This window comes from Emys orbicularis, chromosome 8, assembly GCF_028017835.1.
Source record: "Emys orbicularis isolate rEmyOrb1 chromosome 8, rEmyOrb1.hap1, whole genome shotgun sequence".
Lineage (NCBI taxonomy): Eukaryota > Metazoa > Chordata > Testudines > Emydidae > Emys > Emys orbicularis.
Window position 1 is genome coordinate 53,734,080 of NC_088690.1, and position 22,343 is coordinate 53,756,422.

The window sequence follows — 22,343 nt, forward strand, 5'->3', positions numbered from 1 at the left end:
TTGCTCCTTGTTCTGTCATCTGCCACCATTGAGAACAGCCGAGTTCCATCCTCTTTGGAACCCCCCTTCAGGTAGTTGAAGGCTGCTATCAAATCCCCCCTATTTCTTCTCTTCTGGAGACTAAACAATCCCAGTTCCCTCAGCCTCTCCTAATAAGTCATGCGCTCCAGACCCCTAATCATTTTTGTTGCCCTCCGCTGGACTCTTTCCAATTTTTCCACAGGTCAAGAACCCCTGGAAATGTCTTCCAAGTTATGCAGAAGTCAAAACTCCCTTGGACTTCAATGGGAGTTTTGATCCTGAAGTTAAGTTGGAAACCTCACCCATTCCTACCATAACAAAATTTGTTGAAAAAATTAGGCAGGCAGTGGCGGGGAGAGAGATAGTGAAACACGCTATACAACATCTGGGTTCCATCTCATGCATCAATGTGAATCACCAACACAAATCCCAACAGTGGCAGCGATCCTCAGAGATTGCTGGATATACAAAATTATGAGTTTCTCTCTATTATGAGTATACTGAAAATGTGAAGTATGGCGACGTGTAGAGCAGATGAAATTGTTTTAATTTGCACAAAGCTTTGAAGAGACTCCAGAAGTAAAATCTGGATTTCACCAGAGACTAAGACTTATAGTGAAATACAATTAGAACAGACAGGGTTGGGAGCCAGTTAAAAAGTTTACTAACAACAGAGGATGCAAAAACATTGTAACTATAATACAATTTCTTTTTTCTTTATAAAGTTTACATATACAAGGAGACTGTACATTTTGTGGCTTGTACAACACTTAATAAATGCATGGGGTAAAAATTTCAAAAGCACCTGAGTGACTTAGGAGCTTAAGTTCCATTTTCAAAAGTGACCTACACTATTCAAAATCTAAATCCCATTGACTTGCAGTAGGAGATGGGCTCTAAAATATCTTTTGAAAATGGAATTTAGATGTTTTTGAAAATTTTACCCCAAATCCAGTGAAATGCACTCACATTGCAGGATTCAGCTCTAAATCATGAATTAATAAAAGAAAACGATGGTAGACAAAAATACAACCTAACATATCTGGTCTTCATTCACTGTCTTATAATTGAATCAATTCTTTTCAACAACAATAACCTATTTGAGTGCCCTTATAAATCAATCATCAATACTGAAGGAAGTGAAATATCATTTATCATATGACTTCTTGCTCATATAAATTTCCAAAACATAGTAACCAGGGTGGATAAAAATCAATGATTTTTTTTAAAAAAATCAAAACATTCGGATTTCTTTGATTTAAATCAGATATTTTTGATAAAATGCTTTTTGAGGAAAAAACCTATCTAAAGATAGTTTTAATTAAGATACACTATAGCTCAAAGATATCTCATCATGGAATAGGGATTATAAATTCTAATTCTATAGTATGAGACAATATATTCATGTAATGTTTAAGAAAAGTTTTGTAAATGAGTTCCAATATTTCATGGATTAGGGACCCAATCTTATGGGGTTCCAGGGCTTCTGTATAGATTATTTAGATTAATCTTTCCATCTACCCAATGGGACTCAGTGCTCAGTCTAGAAGATACCATCAGAGATGCTTAGTTTTGCAGTTCTCAAACTGCGGATTTGTGTCTCCAGAGATAACGTGCTTGTTAACAGCAAAAATGTTTTAAAATAAATAATATATAGAGGTGAGAAATAACAGACCTCAACCCTATTGACCCTCTTCAAATGTGTGTACACAGAGTCAGTCCCTTACCTCTCTCTAAAAGTGCAAAGTTTCAAAAAGTTCAATGAATAGAAGATTGTTGGGGGCGGAATAGATCTGGACAAGGAGAAGAAGTCTGGAGATAAATGTGAGAAGGGAGGGACAGGCAGTAGAAACAAAAGTGAAACTGTTTGAGCAGCATACTCCAGAAGCCTTGAGGCCTTTCTGAGTGTAGCCTTCATTGATTTGAGATCTACCTTACCATTCTTTCACTAGAAGGGAAAATGTATAATGGCAGCAGGCTGTAAAAGAGACCCAGTTTGGGAATAAGAACCATTCAAGAAATATATGTTTGTTGATGATGTTTTAAAGAAAAATCACACCAGTGAACTGGTGGAAGTCACTTAAGCACTTGGATTCAGAGACTGTTGAAGTGATAATCTCACTTTTAACAGCAGTAGCTTTTTCTGCCAGTGTAGAAAGAATATTTTCTTCCTTTGGACTAATTCATTCCAAACTGAGGAATTGTTTGGGACCTGAAAAAGCAAGAAAGCTTGTTTTTCTTTTCCAGATTATGAACAAACAGGAAAATGAAGGTGAAGATGACTGAGTTAGATATTTTAAGTTTCTCATGTTGACCTGACATAGTCAATTTAATTTTTGTTTTTAAAAAAATATTTCATTTAACTATTATAGTTAAAATTTTAACAAAAACAAACCTGATTTTAAAAAACTTGAATGTTTAACTAAATTCAAAAATGCATATGCTTGTTTTGTTAAAATATTATATGTTTGCTGTTGAAGAAAAAAATCCCGAATACATAACGTTGTTTTAGTTAAATAAAACAATTTATATGTCTGTCTGGTGATGTTCTCCTCCTAATACAGCATGGCAAGAAAATCCTCCAAATATTAATGATTAACCTGGTGAATTGGAGATATTTATGAAGTCATTGGGAGGTGAACTATCTGCTTCAATTACCTTTGGTAAATGAAATAACCAAACAATCATTCATTTTCTGATATAGCTGTAAAACTAATCTGAAAAGTTTTCAAAATAAATCACTTTAAAAATGTATAGTGTGTACCTTCTAAAAATGAAACCTACATCTATCTCTGAGTTGTGAAGACTATGTATTAAGGTTATAACAACCAAGAATGCACTTTTATGTAGAAATCCATGATTAAATCGAGTCTTCCTGACTAGTGATTTAAATCATGATTTCAATCAATTTGATTTAAATCAAATCCACCCTGATAGTAACTTCGTATCATTGACTTGAGGTAAGTTTAAAACATATTATAAACATACCAAAGACTCGGAGAAGAGAGAAGACACTATCATTCGATTCCTCATGTCAACAAAACTTCTGAATACATGAAAATGCCGCCTATAAGAGAAGCTTTTTAATTTGAATAAATGTTTTCTTGTATAGAGTTTAATGAAATCAATGTGACTGGTGATGTACCAGTATAAATAGCTGCCTAATGTTAGAACACAGTGTTTGGCTAACAACGTGTTGTCTGCAGGTGTTATTTTTTTTAACTCCTTTGAGACAATTAATTCTTGCTTGTGAAAGAAACTGCTTAGAGAGATTCCAGCAAAATGCAAGATGTTAAGCTTATTCTCAGATGCTGGTGAAATTCAGAGATCTGGTTAAAAATAAAATAAAAAGGAAACCATATCTGTCTGAAGAGGAAATATTTGACCAGGACTACTGTGTCATTCAAACTTCACAGTCTGGCAAGGTTGATTGTGGGGGCTATAAGTTATCTGATCAAAATATACCATTCATGCCCAAGCAAAAACATGTCAAGTATTTCACACATACAGGTACAGGCATGGCAGGAAACAGAGAGAGCCAAAGATAGTAATCTGGAGGTTAATGCACTTTAGCACTTTGATCTTAATAGTGTAACTAAATTTAGGAACAGCATGGCCAGAAAACCAACCAATTAAATGCATCTGTCATAGCCAAGCCTTGGAATTTGCATAGAGGAAGATAATTTTTCTATTCAGACCCAGAGCATAGGGAACTCAAGGGATCTTTTTTCCTATAAGTAACTGATCTCACTTTTAGTCACTCATCTCATTGGAGATGGGTGGTGTCTCAGTGGTAGGACAGGACTCAAACTGTTCTGAGACACAAGCTTTGACCTGAAGGGAAGAAGCTATCATAGTGTAAATAATTATATATCTATGTTCAGTACTCTTTGTAGTTATATCAATACCTAGGGTCAGAATCTAGAAAAATGTAATTACTGTCAAAACCCCTTGTATTTTGTTTTTCTTATTGCACTGTATAAATCTTGTTTGATAATACTATGTCTGGAAATGGAATAGTCATTTGCCCCCTGTAAGGAATTGTGGTGGTTTGGTTTTGAGCATTTGCGGCAATGCCCTTTTTAAAGGCACTTATATCAAAATAAGTTATGTAAGTTCCTCATCTGAGGCCTGATCCAAACATTATTGAAGTCAAAGGAGGTACCACCAATTGACTTCAGTGTTGCTTGCATCTGTCCCCTGATGTAAATCAGTGTAACTCCATTGTGGAATTATATGGATTTACACTGCTGAGTATATGGCAATTTTGACCTATTCTGATATGAGGAGGCAGACAGTGAGGAGTCCCATTGGCTTCAGTGGGACCTCAGTAAGGGATGCAAAATTTAGCTTCTTGTATGTGGCAATATTGAGAAAGTAAGTGCGCCGTAAGAAAGTGTTTCCAACTGAACCATGCAACTTACACATTAATGTGAAGTGGTGCATTCATGCACCTTACTCTCTCTGAAATGTTGGTAACAATCATGGGTTTGCTATACTCAATTTCAGGTGCAGCCGCTCAAAAACTAAACTTGGATTGACCTGGCTTTAGCTAACTTTTCTTTCTGTTGCAATTTGTCTTTTATGTGTAAAGAAATTTGGGAAATCCACAGTGGAGCCAGTACATGCTTTGTGAACTCAGATTTCTCACCACAGGTAAATCTGACTAACTACAGCTATATACGCTGGTGCTGTGATTCTGTCAGCTCTTACAAGGGTCACTGTCTGACTTTACTTTAGTAAAAATAGCTGGATAGGTTTTTTTAAAAGTTATCTCAATAAAAAAAACTTTCCTGAAATAAATCATATTAATTATGTTTAGTTAGTAATTATTACCATTCTGGGCATGACCGGCGCCATTAGGGTCAGAAATACTATGAATAGAATGAACACTAAGAGCCTTGAGCATAAAAGCAGATGGCAGCTGCATGAAATCTTGCACCATCACCTTTCTGAGGAATGTTATCCTATACAATTAATGCACCTCAACAAGAAAGAACAAGGCAGGATTTATCTTACATCCATAACCTAGTAAGTAAGAAAGTGGAAGTATTTTTGTTCAAAACCTACTCTACCTCAAGTCAAGACAAGTTATGCAATTATATAGGGAGGGAATCGCTTAGAAAATTATACTGAATGGAAAACTTCAAGAGCATGGTACACTAAATACGCTGATAAGGATGACAGTCTTAAAATAACACTGTTAAGTTAAAAGAAATATTTAGAAGGAAAGGTGGTCTTGTGTTTCAGACATTAGAGTTGGACTTGCGAGTAGAGTTGATGGACGCCTCCGTCACCTCCATCCAGTGGAAAATTTAAACTTTTCCTCAAAAAGAAAAAAAAAAAAATACTGAGAGCATCTTCAGTTTTCAGCTGAAAACGTTTCAGTTTTCCATTGTGAAGTAGAATATTTTTGAGGAAAGCAGACACTTTCCACATTTTCATTTGGTCAAAAATCTAAAAAATCTGGTTCAATTTCCATATACTTATGAACTTTAATAAACTTTAATCATTGCTTAAAATTAACCCAACCTCTTTTGTAATTCTCACAGTGGGTCCAGTACCAGATTTACCATGGCGCCGGGCCCCCAGTCCAAAGGGGACTCGGCCCGGCCCGCTCTTCTCTGTCCCCCCCCCCTCCGTCGGGGCAGAAGCTTGATGCTGCCGGCTCCTGGGGCTTCTGCTGTAGCAGGGCAGGCTCTGCTGGCAGCCAAGCTCCTCCCCTGCCTCTTCCCGGGAGGGTGCTACATTCCCTCCTCTCCCCCTCCCTGCCACCGATCAGCTGTTTGCTGGCAGGAGGAGGGGGAAGAGTGGAGCCTCAGCACGCTCAACGCTCCGGGGGGAGGAGGAGGAGGAGAACAGGCGGGGGCGGGGCCTTGGGGAAGGGGCTGGAATTGGGGCATACCCCCTCCAGCCCCCTGCCATGAGCACCCCCACGACCCCAGCCCACACCCTCAGCCCTCTGCCCATCCTGACCCCTGCACCCCCTCACACACACCCAGCCCCCTGCCCTGACCCCTGCACTCCTCACACATCTCCCCATCCCCCTGCCCTGACTCCTGCATCCCCCCTCATGCCCCCAGCCTCCTGACCTGACTCCTGCACCCCCTCACACCTCCCCAGCCCCGTCCTGACTCCTGCACCCCTCACACCTCCCCAGCCCCCTGTCCTGACTCCTGCACCCCTCACACATACCCACCCCCTCACCCCCCATGCCTTCACTCATTCGCCCCCCCACATCCCTATCCCCACCCTGAGCACCAAACAGGAGCTCCTGCACCCCACCCCATTTCCACCTGCACCCCTCACACCAAACAGGAGCTGCCCCAGGTAAGCGCTCCACACCCCAACCTCCTGCCCGAACCCTGAGCCCCCATTTGTACCCTAACTCCTGGCCAGACCCCACACTCCAACGTTTTTTTACATTTTTTTTATAAAGCACTCTTATCCAAAGTGCTTTACAATAGTTAGCTAACGGTACAAACAATATTTGGAAAGATCATCAAGTGGTCCGTCAAGACCCTCCGTGATTCTCAAGTGGTCTATGGAAAAATAAGTTAGACTCAAGAACAATCAAGGTACCTCCCTTTATTTTCATTTACTTGCTATTACTTACAGGAGGAGGATGAAGAAAAAAAGAATGAAAAACGGGGGCGGGGGAGATAAGACAGAATGTTCTTTTTCTTGGCTGGGTCACAAGGAGGGCCCCCGAAAATGAAGCTGAGCACAGGGCCAGGGGGCCCCACTAACTCTAAATCCACCACTGGTTGTCATGTCACCTGGGTTGGGGATACTGTGTCAGCTGATCCCCACAGTCTCCAACCTACCTGGGCAGTACAGCAGACATGGTCCTGCCCACTAGGTCCTTTCCGCTCTCTAGCCCACCCACCACTTGCTACCCCCCGCCCCCAGGCTTTTCTGGCAGCCCTGTTGCCAGGTATCCAGTTTTAGACTGGAAACTCCAGTAGAAAATGGGACCTGAGTGTCTGGTTAGCGGTGCTGAATGGAAACTAAAAGTCCGGTTATAGGAGTAACCACATTAGCCTCTGCTCCTCCCAACACCCACCCCAGAGGGCTGGAAGAGAACCTATCCTGCTGCTGCGGGAGGAGGGGCAGCTCAGTGCAGAGAGAGATGAAGAGAATTGGCTAGAACCAGGTAGGTACCCACTCTATATGAGCGGGGGGCGATCCTGTTTACCCCCTCCCCAACCCTGCTGTGCTTGCAGTTTACCCCTGGCCCCTCCCTTGCTCCAGGGACCGACCCTAGCTCCTGCCCCATTGTGCTTTTGCCCCGGCCCCTTTTACAATCATTCCCCGGGGGGCCCACAAATATATTTGGCGACGGGACCACAAAAAGTTAATCCGGCCCTGAGTGGAACCAATCATTCAAGATTTATCCAAGCCATGGGATATACTTAGTCCAAAAAGAATTAAGAAGAAGTAGGACTTTTTTTTAAGTGTGGGGGGGACCTCACAAATGACAACTAAATAAAGAGATTGAAAACATACCTGCGAACATAAGTTCTGACACATCAGGTTTGACATGGAGACAAGTAAAAAGTGGCAGAGCACACTGTGCCTCATTGACTTTCTCTTTCATTTTGCTCAAAGTGGTATTCATCCGCTGCAAAAAAAAAAAAAAAAAGAGGAGAGAAGTTACATAAAAACTATTGGTACAAGAGCAGTCTGGAAATGGATGACCTGCCGCTAGTTGGGAAGACTTCTAGTTTCGTTGAAAACATCAAAAGAGAAGAAGGACCTCCTGAAAAATCAGAATGCATCACCATAAAAGGAGCTAATCTCTATGAATGTCACTATCTGTACAACACATGTTAATGTACAGGAATCAAGGTAGTAAATGCTTAAAGCAGCTCCCATTCTCACTGAACTATTTACCATATCTGAGAGCAGGGGGAGACTTTGGGGATCTCTTTGAGGGTGTTTTGAAAATTTGGCAGAGATATGCTGGATGAAGTCAGTGTCTACCATACACTCTACTTCCTGTGACTGCTGGGGTAGCAGTATTGGTGGACACTGAAGGTTCTTATCTTCTGTTGTTATAACTGGGCTTGTCTACATGCTATTCCAGAATAGTTATTTCTGATTAATTCCTTGTGTGGATACTCTTATTCCAGAATGAGACTGATTTATTCTGAATTATATCAATCTGGATTACGACAATTCAGAATATACTACTTTTAGTCCATAATAAGAGCATCAACACATGAAGTTAATTGGGAATAGTTAGTCTGTTTTAAATGCATACCTGGCTTTATTCCAGATTAATTTTCATGTGTAGACAAACCCTAAGAATAAGCATTAAGAAAAATATATCAGAAGGCTAGGAAGGTCATCAAAACCTTAATGCTTTCTCTTAGGCTGAACCACTATTTACTAAAATGTGATAGATATAAGAAATGTGATCTACTGCATAGGACAGAATCCTGGGAGCCAAGAATCCTGGGTTCTATTTCCAGCTCTTTCAATGACTTGTTGCTTCAATTTGCATATTCAGCTAAATTCTCTGGGCTATTGTTTGTTCCTCAATATAACAGGAATAGTAATTCTAACCAACCTCACCCCAAGAGCTGTTTTGCCGTCCTCTCTGTCAATATTTTACTGCTATTAACCTTGGAATAAGTCAATATCTGTATAGTTTATTTGTACATATGCACACTATAGAGTATCAGACCAATCTATAATAGTCTATTTCATTGCATAAGTACTCTTTGCTTATGGTACATGATTAAAGGCAAATCCTGCTCACATGATTCACTGGACTTCAATAAGTCTATTACATGAATTGGTCAAGCAGGATTGCCTTTAATACTGCACAACAGTACTATCCTATGGTATCTCTTTCACTTTCAGGAAGTTAGTGTAGCGAGGTAGTCACCCCGCTCCTGCCCTGAAGGGCTTAAAACAGCCCTAGGAGAGAGCTGCGGCAGGGGAAAAGCTAGGCTGATTGAGGGAAGCAGCCACGGGGGGGGCATGCCCCAGTCAGGCCACGGCTGGCCCTATAAGAGGGCTGAGGGCTAGAGGCTGAAAAAGACACAGAGTCTCTCTCTGGCTCTAGAGAGAGGAGGACCTGGCTGGCTGGGAAGCTGAGCAGGGTATCTGAGGTGGAGCAGTGGTGGGGGAAGGGGCAGAGGGAGCTGGGAAGCTCCAGCCTAGCAAAACCCCAGGACGCAGGCCGAGTTAAGGGCCCACAAAGGGTACTGGGGCTGCAGAGGGGCAGCCCAGAGACAGGCAGAGGCAGCTCGTCCAACCCCCCTTCCAATGATGAGTGGTTTATAGACTGCAGTCTGCCCTAGGGAGCGGGGGCTAGATGATGACTGGCAGTAACCACTGAGGCAAGGTGGGGATAGGGGGTTGAGGGTTCCCCTGGGTGGGGAGACCCAGATTGTGGGATGCTGCTAGGGGGCAGAACCCCTGGGTAAAGGGCACTGGGGTCTGAGAAGGACACGGAGCCAGCGGCAGGAAAGACACCGGGCTGGGAAGAGCTAATTCACTGGACGACCAGCAGGAGGCGCCACGCCGGTGCGTCGCCGCCCCGCCACAGTTAGTGATAGGAGATTCATAAAATAAATAAATAAATAAATAAATAAATAGACAAACTGGATCTGGGCTATTACTTCATAACAGACATGATAGACAAATGCTGCTTCTTTTCTTATTCACTAAATGCATGGACAGATTGCAATTTTCTTGAATGATTTAGTTATTTGAAATTATTTTACAAATATTCCTGCTACTAAATGTGTTTGATAAAATGTTAGTGAGGACACAAAAAGGTCAATTCAAATGAATATCTGCAGATGTTATTTTCCAGTATTCTTGCAGCTCGAATAACCATAAAAACACACTTACATTTTGGATAAGTGTTTCCCCTATCAACATTCCAAAGATATCAGTGAATGTTACAGGCTGCCCAGAACGTTTCTTATTCCATAATGCTTCAATGTAGCGTTTGACTTTCTGTGGAGTGAGCAGCAGAAGTGGGTTATGACTGACACAGTTCATCAATTCTTCATTAATCTCCTTTGGTCCTTTCCTTGGGAAATCTGGGTGAGAATACAAAGTTGACATGTACCTGTAATGAAAATACAGTGATCAATAGCTCTGTCAATAAATACACAAGACACTCGGTCCTGATTTTGCAGTTTGCAGGATAAAGGCCCAAATGAGCTAAATTTACAACAGACAGACTATCTAAGCTTTATATTTCACTCAGTTTCTGATATAGCTGTGATCATTCATTTTACGCAAAACCCTGGAGTTTTTATGCAGGAAAAGCTCCCATGAATGGGGAGTACAGGATTTGACCTTTATGTCTTATTTACTCCCTATAAAACAGGAATATAGCATGAGTAAAATTTTCAAGTGTGCTCACTTTTGAAAATGGGACCTAGGTGCTTTTGAAAAATTTTAGGGCTGTCAAACGATTAAAAATATTCATCGCAATTAATTGCGCTGTTAATAATAAAATACCATTTATTTAAATATTTTTGGATGTTTTCTACATTTTCAAATATAATTACGCCTCTACCCCGATATAACGCAGCCCGATATAACATGAATTCGGATATAACGCGGTAAAGCAGCGCTCCAGGGGCGGGGCTGCGCACTCCAGCGGATCAAAGCAAGTTCGGTATAACGCGGTTTTACCTATAATGCGGTAAGATTTTTTGGCTCACGAGAACAGCGTTATATCGGGGTAGAGGTGTATTTCAATTACAACACAGAATACAAAGTGTACAGTGCTCACTTTATATTTATTTTTATTACCAATATTTGCACTGTAAAAAACAAAAGAAATAGTATTTTTCAATTCACCTAATAAAAGTACTGTAGTGCAATCTCTTTATCATGAAAGTACACTTACAAATGTAGAATTATGTACAAAAAAAATGCATTCAAAAATAAAACAATGTAAAACTTTAGAGCCTATAAGTCCAATCAGTCCTACTTCTTGTTCAGCCAATCACTCAAACAAGTTTCTTTACATTTGCAGAAGATAGTGCTGCCTGCTTCTTGCTTACAATGTCATCTGAAAGTGAGAACAGGCATTTGCATGGCACTATTGTAGCCGGCGTCGCAAGAAATTTACATGCTAGATGCGCTAAAGATTCATATGTCCCTTGATGCTTCAACCACCATTCCAGAGGACGTGTTCATGCTGATGATGGGTTCCACTCGATAACGATCTAAAGCAATGTTCATTTTCATCATCTGAATCAGATGCCACCAGCAAAAGGTTGATTTTCTTTTTTGGTGGTTCGTGTTCTGTAGTTTCTAGTCAGAATGTTGCTCTTTTAAGACTTCTGAAAGCATGTTCCACACCCCATCCCTCTCAGATTTTGGAAGGCACTTCAGATTCTTAAATCTTGGGTCGCGGACCATACCTATCTTTAGAAATCTCACATTGGTACCTTCTTTGCGTTTGTCAAATCTGCAGTGAAAGTGTTCTTAAAACGAATATCATGTGCTGGGTCATCAATCGAGACTGCTATAACATGAAATATATGGCAGAATGTGGGTAAAACAGAGCAGGAGACATACAATTCTCCCCCAAGGAGTTCAGTCACAAATTTAATGAATGCATATTTTTTAACGAGCGTCATCAGCATGGAAACATGTCTTCTGGAATGATGGCTGAAGCATGAAGAGGCATATGAATCTTTAGCGTATCTGGCACGTAAATATCTTGCGACTCCAGCTACGACAGTGCCATGCGAACACCTATTCTCACTTTCAGGTGACATTGTAATTAAGAAGTGGGCAGCATTATCTTCCATAAATGTAAACAAACTTGTTTCTCTTAGCGATTGGCTGAACAAAAAGTAGGACTGAATAGACTTTTAAGCTCTAAAGTTTTACATTGTTTTGCTTTTGAGTGCAGTTATGTAACAAAAAAACCTACATCTGTAAGTTGCACTTTCATGATAAAGAGATGGCACTACAGTACTTGTATGAGGTGAATTGAAAAATACTATTTTTTTTTGTTTATCATTTTACAGTGCAAATATTTTAATCAAAGATAATATAAAGTGAGCACTGTACACTTTGTATTCTGTTTTGTAATAGAAATCAATACATTTGAAAATGTAGAAAGACATCCAAAAATATTTACTAAATTTCAATTGGTATTCTATTGTTTAACAGAGAGATTAATCGTGTGAGTTAACTGCGATTAATTGACAGCCCTAAAATTTTTATATAATTTATTTTTATATTAGTGATATATTCAGGCATGTCCCTGGTTTTGAGGATATATACATCACATTAAAAAAAATAAGCTGAAGTTAAGAATGAAGAACTACAAATAACTCAAGTGGAAAAAATACAGGAGAATGTTTTATTTTAAAAAGCCACACACACAAATATAACCCATAAGCTAAATTTTAGAAAGATAGGAAGGTATAAGATAAGCTTAAACATATATAACACGCATGCACATACACAGAATATAGTATGAAAAGTTTTACTCATGGTATATTCTTGTTTTTAAAGGGTTTGTGCATGTATACATACAAACACACACAGAGTTATGCTTATTTAGCTCTTTTCATGCTCCAAATACATTATTTTACATTATTTGATGAGTCAGCTCTACAAATGTAAATGTGACTATGCATGAAAGCTCCAAATAATTGTTTAAATTGTTCAATTAAATATAATCATGTTAATAAAACTGTACGTGCCAACTGCATTATGGTCTTGACAATTATCTTTCAGCAGCAAATCTTTATCCAGTCACAAGGGTCAAAAACTGAAGTCCTAAACCACTCCTTATTTGGGCAAAACCTCTCTTGAAATAAATGGGGTTTTGATTGACTAAGGGCTTCAGAATAGGGCTCCCAAATGCACTGCATTTCAATTAGATAAAACTTGCTTATTTATATATATGCTTAAGGATTACAAAATTAGAGGAGAAATTATTGCAATAAGCTAACAGTGGCAATTCAGTCTTACTCAGAGAATGACCAAACAAATTTCTCAGTGCCATATTATCAACTCTGACTTCTTTTCATCTAATGTACTTACTGGTATGAATATGAACCCTGTCATCTATTACGCAGAGGCATTTGAGCCAGATTTACAAAGGTATTTAGGCACTTAAAGATATGGATAGGTCAGTGCTTAATTTGTAAAGAAAAAGGTACCTTGGCTCAAGAAATTAGGTGCTGGGGCTCAAACCATTTTTTTACTTTCATAACTGATGTGGCGAACCCAAAGGTGCCAGGGCTATGAACTGCCAAGCCTGGAGGTGCTGGGGCCCAGCCCTGGCAAGCCCTGGCACAAATTAAGCCTTGAGATAGGTGCGTAGTGGGATTTTCAAAAAAAAAGTCTAAGCAGGTTAGGCAACTAACACAATTTGGTAATTATGTCACCCTCTTGTGGCCAAAAGGGATATACTACTACTGTCAAGAAATGTAGATTCTTCACTATTTCAAACTAGCCAAAGCCTGTGTTTGGGGAATTTTCCCCCATGTAGCGTGTATAGTTTAACGGACAACTGGATTGTCCATACATGTTACAACTCTTCTTAAAAGCCATCAATGTTACTGACGTTTATTTTTAGCCCACTATAATTTAAACAGTTTGTCTACTTTACATCTTTGTATGAATGTAAATACAAATAGCTTTTTGCATAATTTAGGTGGGAAAGATTCACACTGTAATGTATGCAGTAGTATATATGAAAATAGAGCCTAGATAGTCCTTATCAGTATATGTTGGCTTAAGTCTACTGTACTAATAAGTAAAGCAAATAAGGAAATGAGCATCTTTTTTTTCTTTACATTTTACAAACCAACTTAAAAAACTGCTAAAATCAAATGTACAAACTGGAAACAACTCTCAGTCCAAATGAATGGTATTTTACACATTTAAGACATTACTCAGCAATACACTTATACTCATACCTAACCTTAAAGACCCAAGCAATCCCACTGCCATCAATGAGTATTCACATACTTAAGAAAAGGCATGTCCATAAGGCTCCAATCCAGCAAAGCATTACTGAGGTAATAAAAATTACCATAATTCCAGGAAATTCTTTAAAACAATAAAATGGAGAGCTGGAAAGTAATTCAAAGCACATATGCTGATGATTAAAACCAAATTGATTTGGCCAGCATTTACACAACTTAGCAGTCATCTCATAAATTAGGACTGAAGTGGAGAAATTTAAGAAGTTGATTGCAAATATATTTTTAAAAATGGACAAGCAGCCAGATCCTCCACAATCATTTTCAAAGTAATTGAAAGATTAAAGAGTTTATGGCAGCATCCAGCTGTTTGTAACTCATCTTTTTAAGAGGTGAAGAACAGAAACATCTAAGCTAATATAACAGCTTTTAAATACTCACAGCAAATGAAGGTTTGATGATTGGAGGTTATGTAAAAAGTACACAGAGTCCTCATGCAGTAACATGTACTCCATATATCTTTCTCTAGTCCTCTCTTTTATTGATGTCATTTAATCTTTCACTTTTTATTAATGCCATTTGAAAATTAATAGAAGTGTGGGTTATCAGTTAGCAAGAGCCAGATATTTTCACAATTAAGGGACAGTAAAGGAGTCACATTTTATGCAGTGTTTTAGTGCGTTTTAGAATTTAAAGTAGACCAAGTGGGCAGGAAGCCTCTGGGTTCTGTCAGGGGATTTTAGATCAGTCATTTATTCTCACTGTGCTTCAGCATAATGAAACCTATGCCACATGTCCAATGCAAGATTTAATTAGTGTTTGCAAAATGCTTTGAGAGTTTATGGTAGTGCAAAGTATTAACATGTATCAAATCACAAGTGAAATAAGTACACCAGCAAACTACAGTGTGTGTGAAAAAAGGAAAACGTGATGCGGAAGATCAGTCTATGGTCAGGCAAGGTGACTGACACAATTAATGAGGTAGACACCCTCTTCCAAGATCAAGCACGCATCTTGGGGAACAGGCAGAAACCTGCCCTTTCCCTCAAGGGAAGGAACAGGGAATACTCCACCCTTCAGCTGGAAGGCATAACCCTGTTCCTGGGGGATAAATGATATGGAAAAGAAAAAACAAGGAGGTACTGGCTAAGTGTCAAAAATAGAATTTCTTTATATTACACAGGACAATTCTGAAAAGGTGTTATCACCCAGACTGTGCGGACTTATTCGATTAAACCTCAGCTATTTTTAAACTTATTTTTCTGACCTGATTTGTTTAAAGAATTTTACTATTTTGATTCAAATTCTATTATCTTTACAGTACATCGACATACAGGGTTGAACTCTCACCAGCGCTGTATTTGTTTAAAATGTAGCTCAGTGAGATCCAGACCTCAGGCACCATCGGCTCACACTCTGACTAGTAAGTAGCTAATTCAATGAACTTGCAGACTCAGCTGAGGCAGGAAGGACAGCTGTTATTCCTCTCAACACAGTTTACCAGGGCTGGCATAAAGGGGAGATATAGGTTTGGCACCAGTCTGATGCTGGCTTCTTTTCTGGTCTCAAACTGAGCAAAAGCTGATAACAGCAAAGGCACTCTTTAGCTATATAGGAAAGAAGCAAAGCACCACCAGCACACAGAGTTTCTGCCACATCTTGGGGTTAGCATGAACAAATCACAACATGCCCACTTTTCTGCAAGCCATATTCCATTCTACCCTGCTCTTACCAATGGTAAAGAACTTCATATGGGAACATCCACTGTTAATTCCTCCAGAGAAAATGGGAATATATCTCAAAAGCCAATAGTTGGAGACATGGGCTTCTTTCTGGCACTGTGCGTTCCCATCTTCTTATGTCCACATGTGAGATGTCTACTTAGAACTTGGCACATATACTAATGCATTTATAGCAACCAGTGTATCTTCACCCTGTTGTGAAATTCTAATGGCCTTGACCCAAGTTCAACAAGACCTTTCATTTCTGCAGCAAATCCAACATGCGCACACCCATGTCTCTTCACAAAAAATCTGATTTTTGTTTTCTTGAGCAAGGAAAAATCATCAACCTTTTTTGTGTAAATTTGTTCTGAAGGGGCTAGAGTCCCTGGTCAAGGGCTCCTATGGCAGAAAGTCCACAAGGCTATCGTGATGCCAAACTGTTAAAACCTCTCCTACCTACAAGGTGGCCCACCAGCTTGAAAAGTGAGGACATTGGTTGTATAGTGACATGGCTATTGGAGATGGGAACTGTGTTAATTCAGATCCTCACTGATCAAGCTCCTATGCAACCCTCTTGGAGTTGAAGTTGCCTACATCCTGGCAGGTACTCCAAAATACTAGCAACCGAAGATCAACTCCATTGCCACTCTACTGCACTGGATGGAGAATTCCTTACCCCTGGTGACTGTAACCTACATCATAAAATTCATTCTCCCAGTTATCAGTGGAAAGTTTCCACTGCACCAAAACAAAGTGGGGCTAGGGTAGGGCACAGAAAACTTACCATGTAGATCCAGATAGACCAGCAATATATGTTGCACAGTCTAAAATTCCTGATTCGTAGAGCGCTTTCATAACTCCAGAAAACCCTACCATGGCACGAAATCCACCACCTGAACCCAACACCGCTATCACTGGTACCTGGGCAAATGAAAAAGACAGCACACAGTAAGGTTGGCTTCAAGGATGCATTTTAAAGAGCTAAATATATTTTGTGTCCACCAATCAGTAGCCAAAGACATCAGACTTGTGCAATTAATAGTCACCATTCAACAGTCCCCACAGCAGAGACTCAAAGCTGAATCCTTATCTCTAGGCTGCAGATCTTACAAGAGAACCAAAATGGTTCCTCTTAACATTAGAAAAGACATTAAGCCTTATGATCTAAAAATAATAAATCCACAGAAATGTTTTTTTAAAAGGAAACACATCTGAGTAACGTCTCAGTGAAGGAGCCAAAAGCAGTGAAATTTCAGATCTACAGCCTTTATCAGAGAGACTTGGCTCTCTCTTTGGAAGGTGTACTAGTCATCTCACTTACTGATGGCTATTGGAGTGGATGCTCATCCACACATAGGTCTTGGGCACCCATGATTATTCTTTAGGGGGTCTTTAAGTTGGCCCTTATTGCACATCCTTATTTATAATTTAATGATCTAACATACCTTTAAAGGGGTCATACGGTTGACAAACTTATTTTGTGTTGAAAAAATTTCAGTCCTTTACTATCAAGTTTTACATCAGTTCAAGTTTGAATAGATATGAGATATTTCAGTCAAATAGGAAGGGGAGAGGGATGGAAATCCTAACACAGCCATAACTAAAGCTCCACTACCATGAAAAAAAAATGCCATGTAGAATAATTTTTAAGTGTCCAATCCCACATGTTATACACACCCCAAACTTCCACTAACTTTAGGAAGACTTTGGACCTAAAGGATCTAGAGTTTCTGATGTATCTATTATCCTAGCCTTGCACCATACCCCACCACAGAAAAAAAGAGTTAGACAAAATAATTTCCAACAAAAAATTGAAAACAGTTTTTTCTCACAAGTTTGAGTACCCAACATTTAAGACAATTGTGTATCTGTTTCATGTCATTTATTTGTCAAATCCATTCTAAATAGTAGGCTGTGTACATTGTTTAGAAGCAGCTATGGAATTCAATGAAGATCACCAATTATAACAATTCATAATTGCTTAGCTGACTCCCTAACTATCCTCTTCCACAACAATAAAGGGAAGATTTTCAAAGGCACAAATGGCAGATAGGCACCCATCTCCCATTGACTTTTATTGTGCTTTGTGCCTTCACATGCTCCTCCTCAATCGTCTATGGACTCAAAGTAGTTAGGGATTAGGGAGGAGGGGAAACTAATAGATAACCAGAGTCCATTCCCTCCATTAACACTGGATACTGTCCTCAGATTGAGAATTTAACTGATGCTATTCTTGACTCAAGGACAAATGCCAAGTTATACATTTCCAAGGTGGAGCTGTATATGGATATACAAAAAACAGAAACTGCTATTGGATGGCCAAAGTGAATGCACATCAGAAACAAGGGGGCGGGGGGGAAATCCTCAAACCAGTGAAGAAAAAAGGAAAGGGGGATGGAATTTCACTAACAGGGTGAAATCCTTGTTCTATTGAAGTCAATGGCAAACCTCCCATTGATTTAAATGAAGCCACGATTTCATCTCTCTCTTTTTCTTTGTCTGCAAATCCCAGGAAAGTCAGTTTGGCCCATAGAGAGGTAAATTAATCCCACTATCTAATCTCTGGTCTAATCCCTCTAGTAGTTATCTCAGTCCCAATCCATTTCATGAGCTGTGTGAATAAAACAGCAGCAGTAACCAAAATCACTGATCAATTTATACATCTCACTGATGACACTTCTTAAACCCATGACAGGAAAGTGCTGTACATTATCTGAAGTATGATTTCAACATGCTATCCAACATGCCAATCATAGTTTACTTAAGAAATATTAAATCAACCAGGGCAAGGTTGTGCAATTATTACCCACAGGGACTAGTGCCTTTCTCTTCATTTAAATGGCATTACTTGCAGAATAAGGTACTGCAAATAAGGGTGGAAGAATCTGGCTCTACTGCATTTTATAACCGTGTGTGATTCTTTTGATGAAAGCAAAAAAATGTTTTAATTTTATTAATTTCAATGTTTGCTTCCTGTATGTGCACTGAGACATTTTGATATTTACAGTGGTTAGGAAGATTTTAAGGATGGATGCAGGGAAAACAAATTTTATAGTTTACTTATTTATACTTTACATGGGAATTTTAAACACACTCCGCAAGTTTTAAGTCAACATTGAAATAAATCAGCAATGAACCCCACTTTTGCTTCTTAGATCTAAAACACATAGCCAGTGGAAATGGCTGCACCCAATAATTGCAAAACTTTGGATGTCATCTTTGACCTTCCGCTCTATACAAAAGATTGGATTTTAATTCAGTAAAAGATTAACTGATTAGTGTTTGTAAAGCACTTTTCAGATGTAAAGCACCGTATAAGTTCTAGGTATTAATAATTCCAACCACAGGTATTTATTGGCATTATCATTCTTTGTCATTCTGTACAAGGGATAGGTTTCTGTCAAAGAACAACAAAACTAAAGTGAAGAATTAGGACATGCCTGTTTTACTAAACCAACACTGATAGAGCAGTTGCTTTGAACAGTAGAGCTATATTAGTATATTACTCAGCACTTACAGTGTGCTTTAAACTTTGAAAGCTCCTTGCAAACATTAGCTAATTGATCTATAAAGGCAAATCTCAACAGGCTGAGCAGAGGGGAGTTCCAGGTGCAAGCCCATAAGAGGAAAACTATTTAAGGATGCTCCCAAACCATCACTGGTCAGCAAGTCTATTAACCAGTGTAATGGCAGGAGCAGGAGGGAAAGGCTGAATCTCCTTCAGGACACAGCAAACTCTAAAAGGCTGCTCTTTGAAGTGTTCAACAAAGAAAAGACTGGTCATCACTTACATTCCCTCTGTATTTAAATCCACAGCCATCATGGGAATCACAGAATTCATGATATAGCGCTTCTGAGAAGTGACCCATTGCTGCATGCAGAAAACTCCCACTAATTTTAATAGCCTATACCCCAATGTATCAAAGAGAGTATAGAGCTTAGAGTCATGCCTGATTGTGGTACCTCTTCCCTCGTGGAGAATTGGTTTTGAAGGGATTCTTCTTATCTAAAACTACTCTCCCTCCTATTTTGGCTTGTTACTTGATGTAATTAAAGACCATGTCAGTGGCAGAGAAAAATAATCTTTGCCATAGGAGAGAGGACTCCTGCTGCTGCATAAAAGCCTATTGCCTGTATGATCACCTCCTCATTTCCAGCAACACAAATCTAGAACAGAGCTATAGCATGGGCCTGTGTAGAAAGGAAGCGGGTAAGAAATATAGCACGTCCCAACCACACCCTTATTAACCACTTTGCCCACTTTGAAAAATAACTGGGTGGCCTAGGGCCGTGCAAAGAAGTAGCTGTTGCTATGAGAGGAGCAGCTCGGCTCCATGCATTTGGTTTCAGTTCATTCAACCAGTGTAAAATATGTGTCGAGTGCAGCCTTGCATATTAGTACTATAGACATAGTAGAGGACAAGTTTATTGCCAGTCTTTCCCCACCCCCAACTCCTCAAAACCAGAAAAGGGAGAGAGGGAGAGAGGAATACAAGAGACTTTTCCGCTATTCAAGGAAAGGTGAAGTGCAATTCTAAATATGTAACTTCCCCACTTGTAAGGCTTTGCTACAACTGCTTTTGTGCAATGCAATTTTCATAAAGGCTTATATGGAAATATGCAAGGAACATACACTGTGAAAAGCAGACACGCCCAAGTTACAAGTTTTCACCTAGATCAATGGGACCTGAGGGAAGAGAAACAGAGAAGGAGATGCAGGACTTGGGGGTGGAGGGGAAAAAGCCTCTGCAATATTGTGGCGAGCAAAGGGACAGCAGCAATTGGGAAACAAGCTTGCCAGCAATCAGAGAATACAGAACAGCCAATCAAAAGTGTCCCTATTTCCCTATCTGTCAGATGCTAGTTGCTATGCTTTCTGGGCACTGTACACAAAGCTGACCAAACACCAGAATTTGTGTGTCACTGGAATTTGTGAGATTTCACATTCCCTGCACAAGTCTATCACATTCTGCTAATGCTAAAAGAAAAAGACAGCTCCCTAACCTAAACCCATATATGTGCTGTAAGGACAGTCTTCATTTCAGTATCATCAGCCAGCCAATGTGCAGAGACCAAATAATTGTCATTAGGTTTAATTGCTGGTAACAAAAAATGATCCTGAGACACTAATGGCCAGATTTACAAAGGAATTTAGGTCCCTAAAAATGCAGATAGGTGCCTGGTGGGATTTACACATATGCCTAAACAGGTTAGGTGCCTAATTCCCAGTGAAAGCCATTGGAGTTAGGCGCTAGTCTATTTAGACAGTTTTGTAAAGCTCACTATGTGCAATCTGTATCTTTAGACACCTAAACACCTTATAAATCTGACCCTAATGACTTGGTTTTCAGAAGTGCTGAGCACCCACAGCACCAGCTGTAGTCAATGGGACTTGCAGGTGCTTATCTCCTCTGAAAAAATCAGACTGCAAAGACCCAGTCATGCAAGTGTACTCAGCAGAGTGCAAGCACCTTGTAGGAGGTGCCCAGCACTTTGCAGTATAAAGCCCTAAGTGTCAGAACCAGGATGTGGGCAGTCTTATGGTTAGAGCCAGAGCCCAGCCTAGTGGTTAGAGCAAGGGACAGGAGTCAAGCCAAGGGTCAGAGCTGGGGTCAGAAACCACCAACCGAGGGGTTCTCAAACTGGGGGTTGGGACCCCTCAGGGGGTCGTGAAGTTATTACATGGGGGGGTCACGAGCTGTCAGCCTCCACCCCAAACCCCACTTTGCATCCAGCATTTATAATGGTGTTAATATATATAAAAAAGTGTTTTTAATTTATAAGGGGGGGGGGTCACACTCAGAGGCTTGTTATTTGAAAGGGGTCACCAGTACAAAAGTTTGAGAATCACTGCACTAACCAGAGCCCAGGCTCAGAGCCAGCATCAGGAGTCAGGAAAGGGAGCAGAGCTGGGGCAGACTGGAGGAGGAGCAATGCTGAACTGGCTAACCCAGGCTCAGCTGAGAGGGAACTCAATCCCACGGTTCCTGACACTAAAGATACAATAATACCAACAGAGAAAGAGCTGATGGATCTCTGATCTAACAGAAGTAGTAACTTTCTTTTAGGTGTGTTTTGTTAAGGATTCAGAAAGAAAAGAACCGAAAACTATGTTACAGGCTGTTTAATGAAAGTGTCAATAAAGATTAAAAGCCAAGGTTTTGATCCTGAAATGTGCTCCATCCAGGTAGATCCCTGTGCCAATGTAGAGCGCTACTGACTTCAATGGGGCTCCATGAGCATGAAACTCATTGCAGGATAAACCTAAAAAATTAACTTGCAACTTTGAGAGATGGCAAAATCAGCCTCATCCCATATCATGAATCTGCTGGGACTAAAAGATGTTTATTTGTACTTATACTAAACTTTGAATTGTACCCTTCATCCTATTCTTTATTTTCATGTCTTTCAGAAAGACAGGAATAGGATTGCAAAGGTAATACTGATCTGGCTGCTCAGGTTGTAATTATTTCAAACCTACATCACGGGAAGTGGCCAAGTTCTTGCTGTTTTCTGCTCCTAGAAGAGTTTTCATTTTGTGCATGATATTCTCCCTCCGCTGCTGTCGAAACATCTTCTCCTGATCACACAGAGCCATGCTGAACCGGAGGTCAGTTGAAGAGCTGTTTTGCAAAACAGACAGACTGTGAACCCCAAAACAGAT

The 22,343-nt window shown here is 39.9% G+C and overlaps 1 protein-coding gene across 1 annotated transcript in view; it reads right to left on the reverse strand.

Moving 5' to 3' along the window:
• PLA2G4A (phospholipase A2 group IVA) overlaps positions 1-22,343 on the reverse strand; it is a 113,705-nt gene that overhangs the window by 27,517 nt on the left and 63,845 nt on the right. The window contains exons 6-9 of the mRNA XM_065409689.1: positions 22,161-22,302; positions 16,464-16,600; positions 9,892-10,114; positions 7,531-7,645 (exon numbers count right to left, since the gene is read on the reverse strand). Coding sequence (XP_065265761.1) covers positions 7,531-7,645; positions 9,892-10,114; positions 16,464-16,600; positions 22,161-22,302 — 617 coding nt within the window. The remainder of the gene's footprint in view (positions 1-7,530; positions 7,646-9,891; positions 10,115-16,463; positions 16,601-22,160; positions 22,303-22,343) is intronic.